At 31.2% G+C, this 27,759-nt stretch overlaps 2 protein-coding genes across 6 annotated transcripts in view; one reads left to right on the top strand and one right to left on the bottom strand.

Annotated features, from left to right (window-relative positions):
* The window catches only part of unc79 (UNC-79 domain-containing protein), a 115,957-nt gene extending 90,530 nt beyond the window's left edge, over window positions 1-25,427 (top strand). For 3 of the 5 annotated variants that reach the window (XM_067263757.1, XM_067263755.1, XM_067263756.1), the window contains exons 33-53: window positions 329-511; window positions 580-718; window positions 793-2,940; window positions 3,011-3,119; window positions 3,187-3,438; window positions 3,508-3,546; window positions 3,618-3,730; window positions 3,829-3,914; window positions 4,123-4,365; window positions 4,445-4,555; window positions 4,627-4,731; window positions 4,802-4,879; window positions 6,205-6,294; window positions 7,874-8,049; window positions 8,139-8,328; window positions 8,401-8,451; window positions 8,521-8,661; window positions 8,763-8,777; window positions 8,875-8,952; window positions 18,830-18,874; window positions 24,747-25,427. In XM_067263757.1, the coding sequence (XP_067119858.1) occupies window positions 329-511; window positions 580-718; window positions 793-2,940; window positions 3,011-3,119; window positions 3,187-3,438; window positions 3,508-3,546; window positions 3,618-3,730; window positions 3,829-3,914; window positions 4,123-4,365; window positions 4,445-4,555; window positions 4,627-4,731; window positions 4,802-4,879; window positions 6,205-6,294; window positions 7,874-8,049; window positions 8,139-8,328; window positions 8,401-8,451; window positions 8,521-8,661; window positions 8,763-8,777; window positions 8,875-8,952; window positions 18,830-18,874; window positions 24,747-24,914 (4,560 nt within the window). In that variant the 3' untranslated portion in view covers window positions 24,915-25,427. The remainder of the gene's footprint in view (window positions 1-328; window positions 512-579; window positions 719-792; window positions 2,941-3,010; window positions 3,120-3,186; window positions 3,439-3,507; window positions 3,547-3,617; window positions 3,731-3,828; window positions 3,915-4,122; window positions 4,366-4,444; window positions 4,556-4,626; window positions 4,732-4,801; window positions 4,880-6,204; window positions 6,295-7,873; window positions 8,050-8,138; window positions 8,329-8,400; window positions 8,452-8,520; window positions 8,662-8,762; window positions 8,778-8,874; window positions 8,953-18,829; window positions 18,875-24,746) is intronic. The other 2 variants (XM_067263759.1, XM_067263758.1) reach the window with 1 other exon arrangement.
* Window positions 25,428-27,759, bottom strand: part of LOC136969553 (protein phosphatase 1 regulatory subunit 21-like) — a 33,700-nt gene continuing 31,368 nt past the window's right edge. The window contains exons 18-21 of the mRNA XM_067263764.1: window positions 26,247-26,369; window positions 26,076-26,174; window positions 25,886-26,008; window positions 25,428-25,820 (exon numbers count right to left, since the gene is read on the bottom strand). Coding sequence (XP_067119865.1) covers window positions 25,797-25,820; window positions 25,886-26,008; window positions 26,076-26,174; window positions 26,247-26,369 — 369 coding nt within the window. The 3' untranslated portion in view covers window positions 25,428-25,796. The remainder of the gene's footprint in view (window positions 25,821-25,885; window positions 26,009-26,075; window positions 26,175-26,246; window positions 26,370-27,759) is intronic.

Here is a 27,759-nt window from a genome sequence, read left to right as displayed (position 1 = left end):
TATATGTATATATATATATGTGGGTGTTTGTATGGTGATTAAATATTATAAATGCTAGTATTAGAAAAAATTAACCTATAATTAGAGATAGAATATATTGATGTTATGCATAAGAATTAATGTAAATTTGGATTATAAAAATATCTCAATATTATAAAGTTAGAGAAGTTAAAAAGAAAACATTTAATTTGTTCTTTTAAGTAAAAAATATATGAATAAAAACAATAAGATATAAATTTTATATGAAGTAGTAGTAGTAGTAGTAGTAGTAATTGTTTGATAATAGAGCTTTGAATAAAAATGTTGTATTAATTTATTTCTTTTATAGGTTTTAGATTTTAATTTTAAAATGGGAACAGTTCTTCTACAGATATGTCTGCCAGTATTAATATATTGTCCTTCTCCACAAAGATATTCTCATGAGCCACAACCTCCAAATTATTCTCTGTGGCTTCTTCATTCATATATTCGTCAGTCGTGGTTATTAGCAGTCATGGTTATTATGTACAAGGTACATTGTTTAAAATTGTATTACTAATAATTTTATACATTTTATTTCATAATTTTTTTTTATTACAGTATAATTATACTTTACCCCCTCAATCAAAACAAATTGAAATATTAATACATATTATTTTGAATACTTTGAACTCTCATCAGCATCAATGTAAAAATATTATTGAACCAATTTTTAGTCCAGTTCATTCCAGATCACGAGGTAACATATTCATAAATAAAAATCTTGTGCGTAATTTAAATACATTAATATTAATTTTTCTAAAAATATTCTAGATCTTAGCACTACATTTGATTTGGAGAATATCCAAGAAAGAGGTTCACCTCCTTTCGAATCCTCTTTAACAGCCGATGAAAGCAAAGTTTCAGTAGTTGGCTCTCAAGCTTATTATTTTAAATTAGGAGGATCCGATGTTGAGGAAAATGAATTTGATAAAGATAATCAAAAGTTCACTAATGATAAATCTGATCGTCAGCAATGGAAGATATTGAAACCCTTAGATACAAGTGGTTCTAGTGACGGCGAAGATATGGAACCAGAATTAGAAGCAATACCAGAAAGTCCAAAGTCTGAAACTTCCGATACAAAGAAAGTTATAGAATGCTGTGAATTTAAAGTCATTCCAAGTGAACAACTAACAGAACAAGCTACTGTTAAATTAGTTTCTGAAAAAGCATCCGTTTCAGAAAAAGTAATTATTTTAGATCCACTTGTTGAATTATCTGCTGAAACACAAGTAATTGTAGACAAAGGAGAAGAAAAGAAAGAAGCTACTAAAGCAAATCTTTTGGATCTCTCTCAAAGTAAACTACTGTATGTTAATAAAGGTCTTTTTGAAGAAAATCATAAAAGTATTAATGAACCACAAATTATTGAAAAATCATTGCATGAGCATATGGAAAAAGATTCAGTTGATAAAAAAGAAAATATCAATCAAAAATTAGATACTCAGGATGAAAAATCTAATAGTAAAATTCTGGATATTGGTTCAAAGAATGATCATCAACCAGTTGTAAAAGTTGATATTTCATCTGATTCTGCGCATGAAAATAGATATGAAATTTTAAAAAGTCAACAAACTTCTGATATTTCATCTCATCACAATGAAAATATAATGGAAACTTCTGTAGCTGTTAAAGAGAAAGAGGATAAAGATATCATTTCACTACACTCTAAACCAAAATGTATTTTAACTGATGAAAGCAAAGATTTAGTACAGGAAGTAAGTGAAACATTAACTGGCAGAAAAGGTCAAACCAAAGATCTTACAAGTAAACAAGAAAATGAATCTAATTTGAGTGATGAAAATTTCAGTAGAAGAGAGCAATGTTTTTCAAGTAAAGAAAAGAGCTTAACAACAACTCCAGATGACTCAAATGTTAATTCCAGAGCTCTTACGAGAAAACTTTCTCGAGAATCATATAAAGAATCCATTTCTCAAGCTAATCAAATGTTAAATGAAGATGTAAAGAAAAATATTCAACCAACAACAACAGCAAAACCTTGGAAAATAAATTTCCATTCACCAATTGCTCTTCAGTCATTTATGCCTAGGCCTACCTTAGAACGTTTGTTACCTATTGGTTTTACAAAGGAATCTAATGTTCAGAACATTAATGAACTGGATGAACCTAAACATTCTGATGAATCTATTAGTTTAGAAACTTCTGCTGCAGAAGAAACTCAAATATCTCCTGATTCAAGTTTGAGTACCTTACCTGAGCTGATATCATTACAACCATCAAAACCTCAAAATTTGGATGTGCCAATTCCTGAAAGACTTCTTCCAGTGGGTACAGTCAAGAAAGAAAATGAAATGGATGATCAGTCAGATCCAACTGAAGCAGTAGATGTATCTAAATCTGTTGATACTGAAGATAAATCTGTGAATATTGATGACAAAACAATTGATAAAAAGGAAGCTGAAAATACTGTTGGGATTAATATTGATACTGTAGATTCATCTGTTGAGAATAATCTTTTATTAAAGAAAAAATTATCAATAGCTTTAGTTAAACCAGATGATGATAAACAAATAAACTCTGTATCTATATTGCTAGATGATAAAGCACAAGTTATAAATGATGAAATAGAAACTCAAGTGCAGAGAGATGCTAATGCAGACTTAAAAATGGATAGCAACATGAAAGAGAGACAAACAAATCAATTAGATATGAAAATTGAGAATACAAAATATGACATTTTGCATCATTTGAATAAAATGGAATCTATAGAAAATGAAACTGTTGAGAAACATGACCATAATACTCATATTTTGGGTTTAACGAAAGAATCTAAAGAAATATCTGATGATGATAAGTTTAAATTTGGTGAAATACATGTACCATTTCCATGTTTCAGCAAACAAGACAGCATTGAAGGTAAAACAAATGAAGGATCCACTCTTATAGCTGAAGATAGGAGTAAGTAATTTAATTTAGTGTGAAAAGTCATATAAATAAAATTTTAAGAAACTTTTCTCTATTAAAATAGTTTCCGACGATACCAAAGGAAGATTACATTATCGTCAACGAAAGCAAAGAAAAACTGGGCATAGCAACGTAGAAACGCAGAGAGGTGATATTCATCCAGGAATTTCTAGGTAAATAAATAAATATAATAATAATAATTTTTTATCACTTTTGTAACATTAATGATAAATTATTAAGACGGAGAAAAACTGACTGTGCAAATGTTGGAACTATGGGATTTTCATCCAAACGTTCAAGTACAAGTCAACCTTCTAGCGGACGTTATCCCGAGGAAAAGATTCTTGACAGATGTAACGATTGTGGAGGACTGTTAGAAGAATACAGTGATGAAGAACTCGGGCTATGCATCATCATTCTATCTACATTTGTACATCGAGAACCAGCATTAGCTGCACCGCTACTCCCAGAAATGCTAAAAGCCGTTGTGAGGTAGTTTAATTATAATTTTAAAAAAATGCTGTTTAATAAAATTAAAAAACTAACAACAAATGTTTTCAGAATTGCGTCTGGTTCATTGTACACATGGCAGACTGAAAGGTTAGTCATAAGGTACTTATTTTGTTACAAAAAACTTTTTAATTTTTGTAAAATTTATTTTTTCTTAACAGCAACACACACCTACCTGGAAGTGCAGTCAGTGTAGCTAGACAATTTCTACGTTGTACTCTGCACCAATTAGCACCAAATGATATATTTGTACAAATATTCCAGTCACAATTTGGTAAATTTATTTGATTATATTTTAATTTGTAGAACGTTCTAAAACAATCATTTAAAACTTTATTGAATCAAATTAATAGTTTAAGAATTTTATTTCAGATGTTGAATTCTTCAAAACAATTGCAGCTGCTCTAGCAGATTTTGCTGAACTAAATCAAGTTTCTCCATTATTATTTTTATTTGAGGTAAAATTGTAAATTATAGCAAAGTCTCAATATAATGCAAAGTAAAATATTCAAATAATTCTATATTTCAATAGGAAAAAAACAAAGTTACAAAAACAAAAATTTATTATAGACATGGAATAGACATGTGATTTGCATTATATTGGACCTGTGTTCGTATGAATGGAATTTTCAAATTTATTAAGAACAAAAAATTTTTTAATTGCAGAGTTTAAATGAAAGAAAACATCTCTCATATGACACAGTCTCTTTTATCTTGATTAACATAGACATATATTTGAATTGTTTACCTGTTGAGAGCAACATCTTACCTTGGAGTGTTTTTTTGCCACAGTATGAGATCTTTCTACGAAAATTATTGCTCATATTACCAATTGGATCCTGTGATTTAACTCCTGCAATATGTATTACCAAATCTATATTGAAAATGCCAATTATAAATAGTTGCAAGGTAAATAAGCAAAGTTTCATTTCAGATAAACTTAACAATCACTTATATTTGAAATATTAATATAAATCACATTTTATAGTCCATCCTAGATCCGTTATCAAAGATTCTTTGCCATGCTATTCAGTACTCTTCACTACATTATACTGACCTGCTGGATATAGTTCAACTTTGTAATCGCAACCTTGCAAGAGTAAAAGTTTACTTGATATAAACATATTCACATAGATATTATTAAGTTTTAATCTAATATAAACATTTCAGGAACGTGATAAGCAGACTTTGGCACGCACAATAGTTTTTGAAGTAGTACAAACATTGAAGTTCAAATCTACTATTCCCGACGAAAACCTTTTAATTCTTCTTCAGGTAAATAAAATAATTCATGTTAATAATATAAATTTAGAACAGTTATAATTTTATTTATTTACAACTGCAGCTTATTTTACAAGATGCAGGAGGAGTACTTGTTCCAAATGTTATTGTTGATAACATTTCTTCAGACATGCAAAATATAGTAAGTTAAAAAACATATATTTCTTCAAATTTATAAACTTTATAATTAAAATTCAGTGTTGATATTCAAAAAATCAAAAATAGTATTTATCAGCCCAACTTTATTAATGATGAAAATTAACAATTTCTTCATATACAAAACTGAATTTTAATTTAAAAATTATTTATTTTTTAGTTTCAAATTTAAAAGTAATTATGTTTTAGTTTCAAAGTAATTATAAATACATAAAAAGCCATCAGTTTAACAAATTCTAAACTTGTATATATTGTCAACCTTTGCTAATTGGACACTCCAGATAAGTGACGACGTTTTCCCAGTTACATTAATACTACATAGATGCTAATGTAATTTACTCCTTGTAATTCATTATGAGATCCAACCATAACTCCAGTTAATTAGTCAAAGTTAAAGTTAAGGTCAAAACTTTCAGTTTATTTTTCGTAAAGATGAGATAATATACTTTTTAAAAAAGCAGATAGCTGAAGGATAAGGATTTCATTTTTTTCCCCCTCAAGCACTGTGAATCCATTTAATTCTGTTCATCGTGGTTTCAGCCAAACCCACAATCGGGATGATACTGGACATATCAATATTGACTCATCCATAAACTTTCTGATTTGGATTCAAACTTAGGTCTCCAGAGTGGCAAAACAGTCATCTGCCTTTACTACTTGTCATCTGGCCACTGGATTCCAGTATTTTATAATGAGAATTCATTATCTCTGTTGTTCATTGTTCAGTGCATCTCAAATGACTTTGCAACATCTGTCTTTCAAATGAATGTAAATAAAATTGTTCCATTGGGGATATCAGTAATGAAGTCTAAGGCTTTGGCCACACCTTCTGAAAAGGGATGCAGAAAAGCTCTTATTAATGGCATTGAATAGACACAGATACATTGTATTTAAAAATATTTTTTTTTGGTTTTTCTTCTTCTAAGTATGCTTTTTTGTATAACTCATACTTTTAAATTACAATTTTAAAAATTTGACTACTTTGATGTCTTTTTATATTTGTTTTGGCTATTTTTTTGCTAAGAATATCCAGCAGCAATCACGTTAATGTCTTCTGAATAAGTTTGGCAATGATGTTCGGCTTGGATGTTGTAGAAATGAAAACTTGTATCTTAATTTTTGATTATTACTATCACTATGACAAATCAAACTGCAAACTAAGGACAGCTTTTTGAAAAGCTATATAATCTCAGACAAAATTAAATAATAATCTATCAGTAATAATATATATAATGGTCAATTTAAGTAATTACATGTTATTGTAACTAAACAAAATAAAATTTTGAAAGAGGTAAATTTAATATATTGCAGCATAGTACTGGACTGAGTGAATGCATGCGTCAGCATTTGAATGATGCTTTAGAATTTGTTGCAGATGTTCATGCTCTTACAAAGCTCAAGGTTAGTACAATTATTCATATACAGGGGTTTTTTTTATCTCGAGACAATGAAATAACTTAATTGGATCTCATTATTTTGGGAAAAAGGTATAGACAAAAGTTGCAGGGTTTCGAAGGGCCAATCAATTGGTGACGCTGGATGTGACCTTGACCTTCAAGGTCATTTGAGGGTCAAGTCTGTTTTTCAATGGAAACATATATTTTTGACCCCAGCAATGGAAAGAGTGGGAAATTTCACAACCGGATATACCTTTGACCTTATGGTCTAGGTCAAAGGTCAAGATTATTTTAAGGTTTAAATTTTAAGCTGTTTCTAATGGGAAACCATCCTTTTTATTACTGGAATAGGCAGGGAAGTAAAAGTTAAATTTACATGGAAAGAGTGGAAAATTTCACAATCAGCCATGACCTTGAGTACCCAAAATTTGACCTCTGAAGGTCATTTCAAGTGTGATAATTTTAAGTGCAGCTCAACAAATGCATTGAAGTGGAAGGTCATCATTTTGAACATTTGTTCTAAAATTTTCCCCTGAAACCAACATCTCAAGCAATGGTGAGAAGTAAAGTGATTCACTGAAAACAAGTACTGCAATAGTGAGAGGCAAGGGGACTCACTGAAAATAAGACCTCAAAGGGAGCAGAAAACTACTACATCCACATCGTTACTCCTGGGTAGTGCTAAAAGTAGTGAATGCTTTTAAAGGTCAAATTAATAAGGTCATGAAAAAATGTAACTTTTACCTCTCTACCTATTCCAGTAATAAAAAGGATGGTTTCCCATTAGAAACAACTTATAATTTAAACCTTAAAATAATCTTGACCTTTTGCCCCCAGGCTGAATTGGAAAGAAAACTTTTTTCACAGGCCAAACGAAATATTAAAATTAAAAAAAAACATTAAATACAAAAATGATTCATTTAAGTAAATAAATGTTTAAATATATTATTATTACATTTCTAGCAAAGCACACAAATTACTAAGTTATACAAGTGATCGATATTCAATTTATCTTGAATTACTGTTTAACATAAAATATTAATATTTATCTTAAATAATGTACTATAAATTTATCATTTTTTTTTATTCTGGCACTATCACACAGACAAGTACAAAAGTTGTAAATCTCTACAATGGAATTTAAAAAAAAAAAAATGAAGTATTGTGAATCCATTTGACCAATTATTGGAAGTTAAGTAGCTAATATTGAAAGATTAATCGCAGGCTGCATAAATTCATTAAGCAGGCCTGATCTGGCCCATGGGCCATATATTGGCCATGCCTCACTTAGACCATAAGGTCAAAGGTATATCCGGGTGTGAAATTTTCCACTCGTTCCATTGCCAGGGTCAAAAATGTGTTCCCATTGAAAAAAGACTTGACCCTCAAATGACCTTGAAGGTCAAAGTCACATCCAACATCACCAATTGATTGGCCCTTTCAAACCCTACAACTTTTGTCTATACCTTTTTCCCAAAATAATGAGATCCAATTAAGTTATTTCATTGTCTCAAGATAAAAAACTCACCCTGTATAATATTTTTTTTATTTCAATTTTTAAATATTTTGTCTTTACAAATCAGAGCAATTTTCATGGAACTTCCAATCATTTAAATGAAGAAACTCTAGGAGGTCAGTTAAAATCTGGAGTGGCTCAGTATCTTGCTATAGAAATAAGTAAGGGCAATGGACGAGACAATCGTGCAATCGGAAAATATTTACCATGGCTTTACCATCCTCCGTCACTCGTCCAGCAAGGGTAAAGTTTAAAAATTAAAACAAATTATGATATAAATAGTTATTGAGTCATTAAGATGAATAACTAAATTATAACTTCTATAAATTTAGTCCTAAAGAATTCATAGATTGCGTTGCACACATTCGTCTTCTATCGTGGTTACTACTTGGAGCTCTTATGCACAGTGCACTGCTACAAAATGTAGCAAGTTTTCTCTGTCAACCCGTACCGATGGAAGCCAATGGACATATTGCCGAGCATATTCAAGTTATACTTGCAGGATTTGCTGAACAATCCAAGGTAATTTGATGTTTCCGTTAACAATATAATACAATGACAATTTGTCTAACTTAAAATTGTTATGTTATTCAGGCATCAGTGCTTCACATGTCTTCTCTCTTCCATGCATTTATTTTGTGCCAAGTAAGTCTAAATGCTTTCAAATAAAATGCATTAGATATATAGTATAATTTAAAATAATTTAAATTCCAGTTATGGACAATGTATTGTGAACATATGATATTTCTCAATCCTCCTGGAAGTGAACAAAATCAGATGTATTCCTTAAGTTTGACAGATTTTTGGGCCAAAGTCACTCCTGGAATTCTTCAACTGATATGCCATTCAAAAGTGGTAAGTTAGAATTTATTGTAGAATCCTATAAAACAATTAATTAAAACCGGTTGTACATTTACTACACAAAATATTGATATTTTTAAATGCTACCTATTTAGGAAGGAAATTTTCAGGTTTGGTTCGCAATGCATGATTGAAGAATACTTTAAAAATAATAAATAAAATATCCATATTTATGAATAATTTTTTATTTTTTTTTTGTAATTGCAGTTGGCAGAAATGGTTAGTTTGCATTTTCTTAGTTTAATGGAAGCATTAATGGAATGCAACTCAACAGTATTAGCTCGAGTATGTATGCTTCTAATTATAATTATCAATGTTATAATGTATAAAATATATTATTATGTACAAAAATATATAAATTTTTTATTTTTTTGATTAATTTCATATATCTGTTATATGAGTGATTGAAACTTTTTAAAAAGAAAAAACAAATTTTTAAAAATTACTTTATCATTTCAAATGCATTACATGAAAATTAAATTTAAAAAGTAGGATAATAAAAAAAATAAAATTTGAATAACATCAAAATTTATATGGATTTTATATTTGATATATTAAATTATTTTTAAAATTTAGATTTATATGCAGTTGAACTCAGTTATAATGAGTTCACAGTTACAACAAACAAAATGCCATAACAATTTTATTTTTACATATATTTCCACACATTTTCTCACGATTATAATGAAGGTAGTTCATGGATATACCAAGCAAATCTTTGGTAGTTATGCAAACACGTGAACATTCTTAATTGTTCAAGTAGTAAGAAATGTGATACCGAATTCTTGGAAGAGATGAAACTTAAAGGGTTACTTAGTTTAAAACTAAAAAAACCTTTCAGTTTTATGACCACTGGATAATGAGTTTTACAACCTGCATTGATTACAGACCTATTTATCACTTTCTTTTTGGAGACTGTCTCCTCTTTCTTGACTGACTTCTAGTACTACTCTGCCAATTTACCTAATCATCACTATGATTGCAAAATTACTGTATACTCTAGTTAGAAATAATATAATGTAATTACATGTATTTTTTTGGAATCAACTTATTTAGAATTAAAAGTTAAAAGATAGATTTCACTAATTACACTGGTCAACAATGAAAATGTTTCAGGCTCAAATTTAGCATATTCTTATGTATTTCCATCTGCTGAATTCAAAAATCACCATAAAAATGATCAATTAGCTCTTCCTTTGGAGATACAGTGAAATGTCATTTTTTAGGGTCTACATTTGTATTTTGGGGAAAATTTATTTTTTGGGAGTTGTCACACCTCTCAACTGATATAATGCAACATTCTCCATATGTTTGTAGGTTATAAACATAATAAATGTAGCTGTGATGTTGCCAAGCCTCTTGTGGACCCAAAAAATGTTCTTCTTCCACCCCTTCATATCAAGCTGGGTTTAATGAAAACTTTTGTTAAAGGTATGAACCAGAAGGACAGGCATTTAAGTACTTAAGAGACAACTTTCCTAGATTGAGTGATGCAAAGAATAAGGAAGGTATTTTTGTTGGGCCACAAATTCGACAACTTGTAAAGGATCCTGTGTTGACCGAGTTTTGGAGGGAAAAGAAAAGGAAGCTTGGGAAGCCTTAAAAGGAGTTATTTATGGATTCTTAGACAACAAAAGAGATAACTACATTCAGTTGGTGACAGTACTGGAAAAATATCATCAACTTGGATGCAACATATCCTTTAAAATCCATTTTCTCTACTCCCATCTGGACTTTTTCCCTCCTAGTTGTGGAACTATCAGTGATGAACACGGAGAAAGATTCCACCAGGATATTTCTGTAATGGAACAAAGATATCAGGGCCGTTGAAATGAAGCAATGCTTGCGGATTAATGCTGGTCTGTGTGTAGGGATGCACTGGAACTCACAAGAGGCAAGCGAAAACGATCTCATGAAGTCACCACACAATTCTCGTCACACCGACCATCTGCCAGGTATTCTTCCATCAATTTAGAATTATTAGAATGTAACTATAATTGAAAGTGCTTTTGAAATTTTTTAAAATGTTCTTAGCATATGTAATTAAAATCACATACTGCCACCTATTGTATATCACAGAAACTAGAGCTAATAAAAATTTTTCTTTGTCATATTTGATTTTCTCATCCCAAGATTAGTAAGATTTCACCCATGAAATAAAGGAAACATTCAAAAACATTTTTTTTGTTGACCAGTATTATCAGTGATGTAGCTGCAAATTTTGCTGTTCTTGGGGTGCCTGCTCCTATGTGTTTGTGCCCAAAGCAGCCACCCATTTTTCCCTTGTTATGTCACTGCTTTTCAGATATAACAAGTAATGGCTATAATGAGGAAATCTTGCCAGTCCCCTAATGCTCGTTATAAGCAAGTTCGACTACAATACATTTTAATGAAAACGTATTTTGTATACAGAAACAATTAAACAAATTTATCAAAATTAACATCCACAAATCTCAAATTTAGCTGGACTGAATCTGAGGTTTGTGGATCTTATATTTTGTATTCCTTTTGTCCAGTTCTGACTCTGAAGAATTCTTACATTTCTCTATATTTGACTTTAAGTTGTCTATAAATGATGAGAGGTTGCTTCAAAAATTTATTTCTTAAAATAATGTATAAAAACAAATATTAAATCTACATGATACAAAAATTTCCCAACTATTCAACATTAAGTATTTGACTTTTAATTACTTGGATGCTAAAAATATCCAAATAATACATCCAGCTCTCAATTTACATGGTACTCAAATAGAATGAGTTTTTTTTTTTTTTTTTTTTTTTTGACTTTATTAAGCCAAAATATGAAAAGATTTTGTTTTACACAACAGAGTTTCAGTTTAACATGATATTTTAAAATACTCTTCGGTATTTTAATTGAAAATTAAATATTTTCATTAATGAAATTAATGTTTAGGCTTATGCTAACTATAATGGCATTACAATCATGCTGCTGCTTCTTTTAACTTACACATTCAAGAGGAAATTTCCCAATTTTATTATATGTCAATTTCACATTGTGTGCATTAAAGGTAGCTTTATATCAAGAAAATTAAATAGAAATAGAAAAACAAGCTTTGACAATGGATTTTATTGAGATAAGACCATCAATATTTATAGTAAATAAATTAAAAAACTGAAACCGGGGGGGGAAAAAAGTCCCAAAATACAGACTTACAAAAGTTAAACACACCTTTAACTTTTCTAAAAATTTGAACCGTCAAAGTAAATTCTTCCATTGAATTTTTAGTGAAAATAAATAATTCATTTGAATTCATAAAATCTGAACTTAAGTTAAAGATGTTTTGTATACAAAAACTATATATAATAAAAATAGAACCTTAGAATTTATCCCTCACTTCCCACAATATTAGTCTTGATTTATATGGTAACTAATTTATTATTAAATCAATAGTTAGGTATAGTACATAATTTTTAAACTAATTTTTCAAAAACTCATAAAATAAAGTGTAATATTTAAATATGTCTTTTTTTAAATTAATTATCTAATAATATACAAAATTACACTAAGATTTATTTTAGTAGCTAAATCTTTTAATATCTATATTTGTTTCTTTCACTTATATTAATGCTCTATTTCATTTTGATTTCAAGAAATGTTATTGGTGTTGATCCTGAGACCAGAGCTATAGGCAACTGTCTCAGCCATCTACATAAAATAACTTGCAATAGATTATTTGGTATAAGTTTCCAGTAATATTGATACATGTAAGATTAAAAAAATTCATTACCGTCAATTACAATAAATATCTATGTATATAATTTTTTGATAAATAGTATTTTATAACATGTAATATTTTAATTAATTTATATTGAAAACGTTTTATCCAGTACAAATTGCAAATAAAGATTAATGTGGATCAGATATCAAGTTTTTGGTAGATAAAAAATATTTTAACAAATGAAATGAATGCAATAAAAACTTTATTTAATGTTCTCTGATTTAATATATGTCACCAGTCTCTTGAAATCTTTATAAACTACAATGTTAACATTACCACATTTAGAACCTTTCAATTTTGCCTATGTTTATTATTTAACACAGAAAAGTTATATATTGTATTTCATGTGTGGATGATCAAGAGAATTTTAAAAGTTCAACAAATTATCAAAATTGTCTTACCACCTTGCAATAGTGAGAGGATACTTTAATCTATAATTTTGGCACTGTAGCCATTGCTTGGCTCAGAAATTGATATAACAAATAAAGCACTATCATACCAGTTTTTGAAGTTTACTATAGATTCTACTGTCCAGATACAGCATTCTTGTGTAGCTACAAACCTAAATATTATAGAAGGAAATACTTGATGCATAATAGTGGTGGTAATATTGACGAAAATGTGTTTCTTTATGTTTCAAACATGGAAACTGCAGTGACGAAGACATATTAAATTTTCAACATGAAACAAGCATGCTGTAATAAGATAAAACAAACTATTTTGGTCAATTCACTCATTTTAAGCAATTACATTTTGTTTAAACTAAATTGTAGTGTTTTTATATTTGAATAAATACCAAAATTATTCATTAATATAAATGTAATGAACAAATTACATAAATTCCAAACAGGAATATCCTCAAATATTTTTTTGAAATGGTTATTAAAAGATGTGCAAACTCTAAAAATTTATATAAAAGGGTTGCCCAAATGAAAAGTGGACACACATCAGAACTGGCAAACATTTATTGCAAATCTAAAAGAAATCGGATGCTGGGATCTTTGCCTAAACAAACATGGTTTGTTTAGGCAAAGATCCCAGCATCTCACAAGCAGATCAATGCCTCTCACATAAAATTCTGGTGCCTGATGGTAAGAAAATTCTTTTACCTTATCCTTCACCTCATCATCCAACATGAATCTTTGCCCTTGCAAAGCTTACTTGAGAAATCTGAAAATGTGAAAATTGTAGTGCGAGTTGTAACTCATCGGTCACTTGTTTCAGTGTGTTTTCCACGACAACGAATGATGCAGTGAAGATTATGGTGTGTACCTGACCCCAGTCTCAGTTTAACCTGAGTTCACTTGCGGCCTTCTCTGTAACTCTTGCACCAATTATTCAGTACTGTTTGTCCTAAACAATGTTCACCATAAACGTGCTTCATTTGTCTATAGATGTCAACACTACTATTCACTTTTCATTCGGGCAACCCTTAACATATATACCTTTTTTTTTTTTTAGAAAATAGTAGACTTTGCTATATAATCTCCTTCCTTTATGACATATGTTGTCTAATATGACTGTATAAAAAGCTTTATTTTTTGTTGGCCATCTCTATGCTGCATTGTACAGGCAATTCTCACATAACACATTACAGCCAAACTATGCTGTAAAGTATTATGGTCAGAGAATTTTGGCAAACCTTACATAACACAGAATTCTCTTCACAAAAACACAAAAATCTATTATATTGGATGTAATTTTTCAATATTTTTTATTCTGTTTTTGTGAACCTCGATATTACATTCGTCTTAAAAGTCATTACATCAGAAAATTGTTAAAATAGATTTTGGAAAAAATTGATTCCAAATCTATTGAAGTAATGAGGTGTGGTGTGGAAATGTTTTTAGTTGTAAGGCCGAGACTCCACTAGCGTAAAAATGGGCGTAAAACCCCTTGCTCTAAAAGCCTTTAATCGTGTGACCATGATATTTTACGCCTGAGCAGGTCGCAAAACCAGCGTAAAAGCGAGTTGAGCAGTGTTCAACTTTCAACGCGAATATGGCTGTAAAACGGTACCATCCACCAATCACAAGTCAGTGAAATCTAGGTCATTGTGACACAGTGTGAAAATGGCAGAAAACAAGCTTTTGTGTATGTTCTCTCATGGCTACTCTAGAATAGATCTCGAAAGATTTATCGAAAACATCCGAAAGTATTCTTGTCTCTCGGAACTCGAGGAGAAAGGCAATAGGATCCTGGATAACATTCTGAACTGGGGCAACAATTTTAAGCTCAACTTTAATCCTTCCAAAACTTGCAGCATAATCTTCAACACTCCCGGCCAGCCTAACCTATACAAGAGGGTACCCACCATTAAGATGGGCGAGCAGAGCATCAAAATCAAGAAAACTCTTAAGTACTTGGGTCTCATCCTTGACCACAGTTTTCTCTGGAATTCCCATATCTCTTACATCAGTGACCTCATCGGTAGGATTTTCAACGCTTTCACCAGGATCGCCAAACGGCACTGGGGCCTCTCCACCGAGGCTCATAATGCCATCTACAATCAAATTTTTGTACCAATCGTTTCCTACGCTTGTGGCAGGTGGTGCACAAGATTCACATTAAACGTAAACTTACAGCGGCACAAGGGAGAGCTCTTCTTCACATTACCAGAGCCTACAGAACTACATCTAACGTCTCCCTGCAGGTCCTGGCCAAAAAGGCTCCCATTGACAAACTCATCACTATGTACTCCAAGGTCTGGCATTTAAAATGGGGCCGCAGTATCATCACCACCAATTCTCCAATCACCCATGAGGATCTCGAGAAGGACATCCCCTTCGCCCAGTTTAGGCACCCGGCTACACCAACATATTTCCAGTTTAACATCTCTGATAAATCTAACCTAGACATATACACTGACGGTTCTAAAACTGATAACAAAGTGGGCTGCGGCTTTGTGGTTTTTCGTGATGGCACTGAGATTGCCTCAAAACAATACCGTCTTGGTGAGCACTGCACCATCTACCAGGCCAAGCTGCTTGCCATCAAGTTGGCTGCCCTTTGGTCCAGCGAGCAGTACCACTATCAGAAGATTTGCATTATTACTGACAATGCCTCAGTGATCACCTTTTTGAAGACTATAAACTTTCATCCTATTGCCAATGATATTTCAGACATTCTCAGCAGCTCCTCTTGCCACTACTACATCAATTGGACCAAAGCTCATCAAGGAGAATGTGGCAATGAGAGAGCTGATGCTCTTGCTAAGGAAGCATCAGGCAACAGCAACCTTCCCATTACTTATAATAAAATTAGAATTAATACCATCAAGGCAATTCTCTGGAAGGACCTTATCTCGGACTGGCAACACCAACAACTCCAGCAGTATTACTCACGATTTCATCCCTACCTAATCTTGAGGAGTTCTTTAAATACAGATGGTATACTCCCAGCCATACAACTACACAGATGTTCACTGGTCATGGCAGGTTCTTTACCTACCTGGATCGTTTTAAAAATACTCATAGCCCCTTGTGCCTTATCTGCAACATCACCGACAGCAGCAGGCACTACATCCTCAGCTATCCAATGCTGGAGCATGAAAGACTTAATCTCAGAATCCTCTGTGAAGCTCACAACTACAAATGGCCTCTCCCCAATCTCAACTGTCTGCTTAAGCATGAGGACACTTATCATGCTCTCTTCAACCTTTTCACTGAGTACCTCAGGAATACCCCTGTCCCAGGATTCTCCTAGTTTCATTGCTGGATTTCCCTGTGTCATCTTATGTTTCATGTTTGTACTATATGTGCATGCATTGCTTGCTCTTTGCTGCACTTGCTTTGTATATATTCTCCTGTATTGTTCATTATTATTATTTTTACTACCATTTTATATTTTTACTACTTTTGTACATACATGAAAAATAAATACAAAGGAAAACGCGTATGTTTCATGTATTTTGTGTTATGTTATTGTATTTACGCTTTTTTTTTTTTAACTCTGTTACCTGTACTGTGTCCCATCTTTTTCTGACATTGCACTCATGCTTGTTTGTATTTTCCTGGTTATGTTATATGGCACCGGTTATGTACCCTTTGTATTTCTTGGTACCTTACAATAAAAATAAATGAATGAATGAATGTGTCTAGGACAAGAGGTATCCCAATTATAATAACGGATGCCTAAAACACGTGATATGGACGGCCAAAGGAAAATACTTCAATTTTGAGGAGTATATAATAAAAAAGCTAAGCTTATAAGTGCTGTATATTATCTTAATAATACGATAATAAAAGTTAATATATGAAAGTAAAGATATTATTTTTACTAACATTTGTAATTATAGTACAGAAAAAACTCGTAGAATATAATCATTGTCTTTATATCTATATATCACGTATACAACCGTACAGGCATAACTTCGACAGCACTGTCGCCATAAAAAGTTCGCTAGCCAGACCTCCACCGCAATCCAAGCGCAAACAGGTCACGTGATTAAAAGTTTTTACGGCGAGGAGTTTTATGCCTGTTTTTACGCTAGTGGAGTCTCGGCCTAAATTGTATTGGACTCATTGTTTTATTGCTCAAAGATCTTATTTTTAAATGCAGATTCTTTGACTGAAAGGATACAAAATTGAAAAGGAAGCTTCAAAAATGCTTAGCTCCAAACTATGAAATTTATAATAATCTAAAACAAAAACAAAAGGTTGAAAAACACAGAGTACATTCAGAAACCAGTGAGACTAGTGACATTGATGAGTTACTCGACACCATTCAAAAAACATTATCGATAATTTTCTGGTAACCCGCCAGCGAGTACCAAATTCACAACTCTGGAAGCATAGACACCATCTTCATCTGTTAGTTATTAACTAACTAACAGATGAAGATGAGTGAGGGTTGTAATTTTAAGTCAAACACTTTATGAAAGCATAAAATTATATATTTTAGAGAAGCTGTGAGGAAACTGTCATGATAATGAGATACATTAATGAATTAATTTTCATTGTCAACTTTGCTAGTTTGCTTAAAATTCGAACATAGCCACTAGTTTCAACCTAACAAAGTTTACTCTTGTGTTCAAAAATGTATCAGTATCTGCTATTACTGATGGTTATAGCAGTAGCAGTGAATGATCTCACCAGTTAGTATTTCCAAATAAACCCTTAAAGCAGAGTTGTCTTGACAGGTTCCCATTACAGAACATCACTATTGACCATCTTTGTTCTCTCTATATTCCACCTATTTCCTGATGGAGATGATTGTTTCAGCAGAACAATATCACTCCACATAATGCACAGGTAACTGGTTCAAAGAACTTTCCAATTGACTTCCTGGTGCTTCCTTGGGTCCTTACACCAGAGATTGCCCCTACATAAAGGAAAAAAAGCAATGCCTAGGGCCTCACAAATTTGGTAGTATAATTTAGTATTTAAATCATCAAATTGGTAATTATTGAAAATATAATTATACCAGTATCCATTGCATCTGAAGAAAGATCATTTTCAAAGTTAAAATTGTTGATCGAGAAAGATTTTGATCAATGTGTAGAGATACTTTCTTTCGCTTTCAATTGTGTCTATTGAAAGAGATATTGCTGCAGAACTGGAGTGTTTTCTGTAATTGATTAATGCAATGTTGCTAAAAGCAGGCAAACAGTTTTGTAGGAAAATTTCTGTACACCTATCTAATTTTCTAATTCATTATAAAACTATTGTACATAGTAAAACAAAGAGTAAAGTAATAAAAATATCTGTTTCTATATTTAAAAAATTTTTATATTATTGTAACCTAAATAAATCTACTACACTCTTAGTGGGCTTCAAAAATAAATTTTGCCTAGAGCCTCATAAATTATAAGGCCACTTCTGCCTGATCCTCATTAGGTTTGAAACTAATCTGAGCATTTTTGGGAGACTGTGCAACATCTCTGACAAACAAAAAGAATTATGGATTGCCATCCCATCAAACATATCTAGATGACTACACCTGCACACTGGTTCCAGAAACTTGTCAACTTGTTTGATATATAAACTGAAGGGCCAAAAATAAGAGAACAAACTAAGAATGCATAGCCCCTTCTTTTGACTGTACAAGTTTTTATTAAAAATTGTTTCCAATAGGTATAAAAATAAAATGGCGTATTTTTGTTAGCTTTTGAAATGTAATCTTTTTTCGTATTGGTTCTTAGTCCCACATAACATGATTTCTTGGTTAATAAGATTTTATAGCAATCTAACTAGTATGTTATATGAGAATTGCCTATGTGATTAGCATGTATACAGTAGACCCCCCTATAACACAGAACGTATCTACCGTGTTATAGGAGTCTACTGTACTTGGAAATTCAGTTACATGTCATAAACTCAGATTATTAGAGAAATGTGATGGTTTGTTTAATGATTTTCTATAATTCTTGTAAATAGTTACTTTTAATGAATACTAAGGATAAAAAAATATTTTACTTGCAGCTACTACCTATGTGGACTCCAGTTTTATACAGTTATCAAGGACAGGTATTTATCTTTTTTTTTTCTTTTTAAATTCTACTACTACTAATCTTCTTTTAATCTTGTCATTTCTTAATCAAATTAAACAATATATTTACATTTAATCTGATTTTATGCTTTCAATTCTTATATTGAAAATAATAATATAAATTTTATATTGATCAGTTAAAAATCTATAATAGCACCAAAACAGAAGTATACTTTCCTCATTAAAGATAAAATCTGGCAGTTTTTATTGCACAATAACAATGGCATATAATCAATATGAAGAGAGTTAAAGAGAATTAGTCAATTTGTTTGTGTTAAATTTACAAAATAGCACTTTTAATGTAATACTTTGAATGTGGTCATGTATAGCTTAAAAAATGCTTCTTAATTAGTTGATTTAATGTTGTGTTAATTGCTGTTGCTGTAATAATTGTTAATTACCAGCAACAGCAATTTGCTGCACATTTCTCAAGTTATGCAATAATTTAATGATCAATTTATAAATATTTTTAATTTTCTCTTTATATTAAGTATTGAAATATTACAGATAATTCAGCATATTTCTGGAAACGATTACAATTGGAAGTACTTATTTTACTGTTAATTTTTAATTTATGGTAGAAAGTTTTTTTATTAATTTAAAATTAAATAAATTTTATTATTTTAAAAATATAGTAATCCCTCCATTTACTTGAGCAATTGGTTCCATGAAAACAGCATATAAATGGAGCCATGGAAAGCTGTTTAAAATAGGGATCTGTTTCATATTTTCAAATACAGTATTTTACTCTTAATGGGATAGAATGTTTTTTTAAATATATATCTATATAAGAGGTTACTGGTAACAAAAACACACTTTATGGAAATAAATGATAAAATTAAAAAATTTTTCAACTTTTTGATGTGATGCAATTAATTAGAGGGATTACTGTCTATATAAATATATACAGTTCATTGACACATATCTCTCCTACATGCTATTTGCAGAAATTTATTCCTTCATTGTTTATGAATTTGAAAAATCCTTAAACTATTGGGTTGATGCAAAAGTTTCTGGACCTGTCTAAAATATTCAAAATTGTTCTCCAATAGATGGTGTCAAGAAGTACACTGCTCACAAAAATTAGGGGATATTTAAAAATGAATATGAAGTGATATCAAATGCTTCTTTTTTTTATTAAACATGAACATCAGAAAAGCAAACGACAAGTCAAAGAAAGTTGTTCAATTATGCAGACGAGATGCAAAACCAACTTTTATTTCATTGGTAAAAAATGCACTATATAAAAGGCTGAAAGTACTGGTATACAGTAATACCTCAGTTTTCGTTGACTTCGGTTATCGTCAGTTTCAGTTTTTGTCCATTTTTTTTTTTTGCGAAAAATTTGTCTCGGATTTCATCAGCGTTCTTAAGTGACCTCGCTGCTAATTTTTCAAAAACAAAGGGCAACCCACGTGTTTTCGGATTCAGTGTGGCATTATTTCTCATTGTGCGAGCATTACCCGCGATGGCCCACCATTGGCCAACAGATCCGTTCCCTGAACACTGGGAGTTCGGTCGTGGGTTCGTGCTTTGTCAGGACAAGCTGGCCATGTGAAGTTTTCCAGGTTCTCTCCACATCTGTAATGCCCGAATAGGGGCCAGTTACTCTTAAACAGACCTCCCAGAAGGCATTATTCCCCGTGATACGACCATCATAAATGCATACATGACAATTACATCACACTTTACCACGGGGCAATATAGGCTAGAAGCTCATGTCCAACTAGCTTCTACAAGAGAAGACATTACCCCATGTGTCTAGTCAAACAATTCCATTGCTTTTATCTTAATGCTAATTATCTTATATCTTTATGCTAATTAGTCTTTTATATTAATTTCTTATTGCTTTTAGTATTTAATGCTGTATTAATTCTCTATAAAATGTGTGTTTGGTATGTATTTTGGAGTGTCTAGAACGAATTAATTGGATTACATTGATTCATATGGAAATAATTGCCTTGGTTTTCGTCAGTTTCGGATTTCGCCAATTGTTTTCAGACAGATTATCCACGAAAACCAAGGTATCACTGTATCTGCATGTGCCCAGCATTGGTGGTCGTACCGACCTCTATGTCATCAGAAACTGATTGCTGACTGCTGTCAGATATCGAGATGAGATCCTGCACCCTGTAGTGGTACCCTATGCTGGAGCAGTTGGAAACAACTTTCTTTTCATGGACGATAATACAAGGCTCACTGTGTGCATCTCATCAACGTGCTTCAGGAAGCAGGAATTGAATGCATGGACTGACATTCTCCAGACCTGAATCCCATTGAATATGCTTGGGATGTACTGGGAAGATGTGGGAGACATTGGATGGTTTGCCAGACAACACTTTTTGAGCTGAAAATTGCCCTGGAGGAAAAGTTGCAGGGGATCCCACAAGAACTGTTGGACAATCTGATCTTGTCCATGCCCCATCGCTACCAGTGTGTTTTGGCAGTCTTGGGTGGCTTCAATCATGATAATTGAGTTTGCATAATTGAACAACTTTGACTTGTTTGCTTTTCTGATGTTCTTGTTTAATATTTAAAAAAAAATCAAATGCTGCTTTTTTTTTATTGATTCATATTCATTTTGAAATATCCCCTAATTTTTGTGAGCAGTGTATTTTGTGGATTTGTAAATGCCGTTTACAAGTGAGCTTTACAACTATCAGTTTGGTATAAACGAAGCCAAATCTTATTGCTGTACAGTTCAATCATTTGGCAAGAATGTCATCTCCAAGTCTACAATCTACTGATACAATTGGTTCAGTATGAAGTTGAAGATAAGTCGTGCTCAGGAAGGCCTTCTGTCCTACCGGATCAATTAATGATCCAGTAGAATGTCAGCTAGTAGAAGCTAACCCATGTCCGAACATGCAAGAAATGAGCAAGACACTTAGTTGTGACCAATCCACTGTAGTTCATTCATAAATGAACATGTGTTGTCACAAAGACTACAAGGTATCAAGGTTCACCCAACAGAAGCTACTTAGTCTCATCTGGGAGACTCTCCCTCACCCCTTGTTTATCTCAGACATTGTACCATCCGACTATCATCTCTTCTGCTCTATGCAACATTTCTTGGATAGAAGGCAGTTTGCTGACAACAGGGCAATGAAAATTGCATTTGTAGAGTTCTTTGAGTCAAAACAGCCCGAGCTTTATTTGGCAAGAATGCTCAACCTGCCCAATCGATGGAAGAAGGTGCTTGAATGTAATGGCAATTATTTTCTCAAATAAATTTTTATTTTTGAAATAAATGTTGTGCCATAAAACTAGAAAATTCCAAAAACTTTCACATCACCCAATATATTAAAATTAATAATAAATATTTCAAGTAATTAAATTTAATTTATTTTAATACAACATAGCAATTATTGTACTTCATGATGAAAATAGTTGGTAAAGATTATTACAGCATATTTTTTGTTTTAGTTTCAGATTTATTAGTATCATGAAAACATAACCTCATTTTTCCGCACAAATAATTAAACAGTTCTGTATTAAAGTTTAATACAGAACAGTTGTTTGCCAGCTAAATGTTCACTAGGGATAACAATATCATATAATTAACAACAAACTGTATTTCCACACACAAGAGCATGCTCTTAGTCATAGTGTGACTAAACGTTCCCAATTTTGCAGAATCAGTCTTGGAATACAGCAATTTTATTAATACGCTAATATAATAGCACCAATTTATAGATCAATAAATTTTAAAAAATAACTGAAGTTCAATCAGTTTTAGACTCCCATTTTTACCAATTCCAAAATGTGTCCCCGGTTGGATTACGACATGGTCCGCCTACATAACAGAGCAAAATTGGCACCGTGCTGCGTAATATACGTAAAAAATCCTAACCACGGTATATTTTCAAAGCATCTTTTATATTATTGTAAGAATTTTTTTTATTTTGGCTATGCATTTACATTTAATTTACATTGACACTGCACTGCAGTGTTCTTGTGTGTGCCAGCTATTTTGACTTACAAGAGCATGGTCTTATAAGTAGGATGTGTTTCAAAAATGCAAAAGCAAGACTTTCACTTATTTGGAAGTGCATTATAATTTCCTTAATGTTAAAATAAAAAGTTTCCAATTATTATTTTCTTTGCAGAAAATACTTATTCTTCATTTATGTTGACAGATTTATTAATTATGGAAAACCATATTGTGTAAATTAATACAATAAAACTTTTTAATGGTGAACGATATTGAATTCTATTATTTCAAATACTAACACAATTAAGTATACAAAAACTCAAACTTTAATAAAATAAATAATGAATTGCTGTAATAATTCAAAGGTCACCTTTATTTAGAGGCCATTTTTGTGTCCCAAAAGTGACCTTTTAAAACAGTTTCCAGTGTTAGTATATTTCACAAATGTAATGAATAGTTTGTTTTACTTCAACAAATAAAATTTGAGAAAATTCACCTGCAAATATTATCTGCAAATTGTAGGTATTAATAGATAATTATAAAGTAAGATATATTTTTGTTGTTAATAAAACAGATTACAAGTACAGTAAGACTCCATTTAATGCTGCCTCAATTAACTCCGAGCAGATCGCGTTATATCGTATCAAAGCCTTAAAAAAATGCTCAAAATTTACACTGATTCAAATTATTGCGTCATTTAATTGGTTCATATATAATACAATCATTTATGAACCACGAACCAATTGGCAAAAGGTGGCAATTCATCGTAGAGCTGTATTTCCCTTAAATCTATGTTTGTTTTGTGCAATTTTGGAAAAAATATAACATTATGGATGCCATAGGAAATATTGACTTTGCTTGATAAGAATTAACTGATAAATGCATGAACAAAGTGTGGAAGAATATATGGCTGAAGATGTCCAAGAATTCTCAATGAGAAGAGCCTATTGCTGTAACATTAGGTTGACTATTTGGTCAAACCTAATTGATACAGCAGGACTAGGAGATGTAGATGAGCAGGATATTGAGGAGTTACTGCAGGTTTCTGGTTAGAGCCTTACCAACAACAACCTTCAAGAACTAGCAGAACAATGATTCTGAAAACTAAGAACCCAAAGAATTTCTCTACAGATCTCTGTAGTAAAAGTTTGGTAACAATAACTGAAATCATTGATCAAATTGTAGCAAATGATCCAGATTTTGAAAGGAGTGCAAAAGTAAGACAAGGTGTTTTGGATGCGATCTTCTGGTACCGACATTTGCTTAAGGAAAGAAACAAAAAGCAACAAATGAAACTACACTACTTTATCGCAAAAAACGAGAATTTCAGAAGAGCAAGGACATTCATCACAAAAAATGGACTTTGCATTTCTGTGTGCATGTGTTTGTGTTATTTAACATATATTATTATGCAAAAATTTATATAAAAATAACTTAAAATTATAGTAAAATTGCTTATTTTTTGGTTGCGTGTTCCCCTATCCCTATTTACTCTATGTTAAAATGGTTTCGCTTAGCACTTTGTTGTCTAGGAATGCATCCACCCCACATTAAGCAGGGTCTTACTGTACATTCATTATATAGAATTTTACAAACAAAAGAATTATGACCTACACAACTGATGACAATTTTTTTTATTGGTTATATTAAGGCTGGTTACTAATGAGCCTTAATATAACCCAATAAAAACTGGCAGATTATCAAATAATCCTTAATCTGAACAATCCTTGTAAAAATTATTTTATTTTATCCTTAAAAATGATGTTAAAATCTTGCATTAAATACTTTTATAAATTCTGATGACGATATCTTTGATCCTAGAGAGCAAATTAAAAAAGATTAACATAAATTGATTGAAACTATTTTTGTTACTGATGCTGAAAGTTACCTTAAATGCTTTTCTTTTTCATTGTTAGCTCCCCGGTCACTTACAAGTCCGACTACACAATTGCCTCAATTGGAAACCTCCTGTTCAGGGTCAGGATCTGGCAATGACATTATTGAAGTGGCTGCAAAGACTACAATTTAAAATGGGTCAGATCGAACTCCAGTCATCTGCAGCGACTCAATTTTATTCCATATGAACGTCCTTCAAAATAATTCAGAAGAGAGATTGTTGTTTTAGACTAGTCATTATGTCTGTGACTACGTGATTCAGAAACATATATACATACCAAAACGTGTTTATTTTAACCAAAGTGTCGAAGAGAGATTCTATTTTGTGCCAATTCTGCAACATTTTTCTTCCATTTTAAATGCTGCATGGAGATGCTTTTAAGGAGATTCTTTTAAACGACTAGAAAACCCGCACACGTATTTATGAATTGCCAAACAATTTGTGTCTTCCAGACCATCGAGAACAAATTTTAATTGCAGAATTAAACGCTACAATAACAGACAGCGCTTTAGAAATGCCAGTTAAGCAACAGTATTTTAATGTGGTATGAGCTTATTTTAAAATCGTCATTGTTGTTGTTGGTTGTTTTAAATGTATTTATAGAGTATTTATAAAAAAGATTATCTGTATAATTCAATGTTAAATGAAAGTAGAAATATGTATACACAGTTAAGAATAAAAATGTTTATGAGAAAAATAATTACCTGGAAAGATTTCATCTTTATTTATATATAAATATTACACAATAGATTGTAACAATTCTTAATCTTCCAAAACTCTGGCGGTACATCAATTTGTTATGAATCTTCAAGAAATAAAATTTTGACGAGGCATCCGTCCTTTTCGTCGATCCACGTAATTATAAAAAACAAATACGCTTGCAGATTAATAATTTAAACAAAAATATAACAAAATTATATTGATCAAATTTTAAAATGCAAGGCTTGCTTCCCTGGTTGTGTAGAATTACAATACTATTGTGACTAGACTGGTATCGCAAACTTGACCTTCAAAATGTACAAATTTGGTCCCATAATATATAACAATGAATTTAATATATTATGAATGTCTATTTTTTTGTTTTCTTCCCTCCCTGCAATGGAAAAAACAAATTGAATATATAAATATTTCAGATAGGAATTTTCAACTGCTACTCACTGTATATTTCATAATTTCAAGCTCTTCACTCTGTTCTGTTATTTTTTCATTTAGTTCTGCTAAGTGGTCACTCATTGTGCTCAACTGATTTTCGTACATGGTAACTCTCGTTTTTAACTCGTCCTTAATGTATGATAATTTATTAGTATTTTTTAAAGAATATCTTTGTAAATAAATAAATAAATTTTACCTGTAACTGAGAGAGATTATATTGACAATCTGCATAATCTTTCTCCAGTTTCTGATAAGACTGTTTAGCTAAATTGAGTTTTTGATTTAGAAATATATTCTGAAAAATCAAGATTCGATTGTAGTCAGTTAAAACAAATAAAAGAAACCAAAAATACCAATCCTAACTTACTTCCGTATGAAAAGCAACGGCTTTACTGTCAGCAATTTGTAATTCGCCTAACAGTTGGTCCTTCTTTGCCTTAAACAAATGATGGATGTCTTTGTTGTCCGTTGTGTTATCAATTCCGTCAACCTGATTAATGGAAAATAAAACATTTTTATGAAAATAATTCCAATAAAGTTATTTTACATCCAATCTATAATTTGTTTAATAAAAACAAATCATGCAAACTATTTTGTATGTAATATTTATTAATTACAACTTCATCTTATTCATTAGAATTATCTCAGATTTAGAAATCATCAAAAACATTCTTACATCAGGGAGGCACAATAACAATTGTACAATTGCTATTCTGTAGATATGACAATGATTATTGCAACTTAATCGTCATTGTATCATTTCAAATGAATATTTAAAACACAGAATTGAATAGTAATAATAAATAAATGGCTTGAATAAATATGTTAGTAACATATTCTGTCAGATTCATAAAAATAAATGTAGAAATTTTATTATAAAAAATATATTAGAATTTAACAATCTATAATCTTGCAGTTTTAAAAACAAAATATCTTCACAAATAAATGCAAAATGTAAAGACTTACATGCATGTATTACATGTATAAATATGCATATGTTCTAACAAGTTTTATATGGAAATACCTTTGACATACACTGTGTTAAATAAAAAAAAATTATCTGAATAATACAATTAAAGCACACTATAAAGGCAACTGCAAGTTTGAAAATGAAAGATGCAATGTTACACATGGTAAAACCTGCAAGAACCGAAAAAGTAGTTAATTCAGCATTACTGTCAAATTTTTTCTCAAACTATCCTAAAGTGGAACCTAAGAGACATTAACAAAAACCAATATATGTTATATCTCTATTATTAATTCATATTAGAGGGAAACTTAAGCAAATATTGAATCAAACATCCAGCAATGAGTTGCTTATCTTTCTCAGCAACATTCAAAACTGTTTGGTACCATCTGTTATATTTTATTAAAAAACCTTATATTTTTAATTAGGGACTGTCCATAAATTATATCTGCACTTTTCTTGAAATTTTTACTCCTCGTCCTCTTGTACAGTTTGTCCAAATTTCCATAATCCCTTCCCCTCTTTGGATGGCCAACAAAACATTGACCCCTCTTAAAACCTTTATCACTTTATGAAAGATAGATACCATAAGTAAAATGAAACATACAAGAAATTTTGAAAAATATAATAAAATGCATAAAATTTAATGAAATAAACAGATGTCCACTGAAGCTCCCCCCTCTAGTTTGGACGTCATTTATAGACAGTCCCTTATTATAAAGCAAAAAGCTTAATTTTGAGGGTAGGGATGGGTTTTATAAAAAAAATTCTAAATACTAATAACAAGTAAAATTATCATAACCCCTACTCCGATCCTACTCGAGATACAACAACCCTCCCTTTATCTTCCTACCCAGTCGACCTTTAACCACCAAAATTAATAGCAACAATCCCTTAATACACAATCTTCCTG

Source organism: Centruroides vittatus, unplaced genomic scaffold (assembly GCF_030686945.1).
Source record: "Centruroides vittatus isolate TY-2023 unplaced genomic scaffold, ASM3068694v2 contig_18, whole genome shotgun sequence".
NCBI lineage: Eukaryota > Metazoa > Arthropoda > Arachnida > Scorpiones > Buthidae > Centruroides > Centruroides vittatus.
The sequence above is the reverse complement of the archived record's forward strand: the minus strand, read 5'-3'. Positions and strand labels throughout refer to the sequence as shown.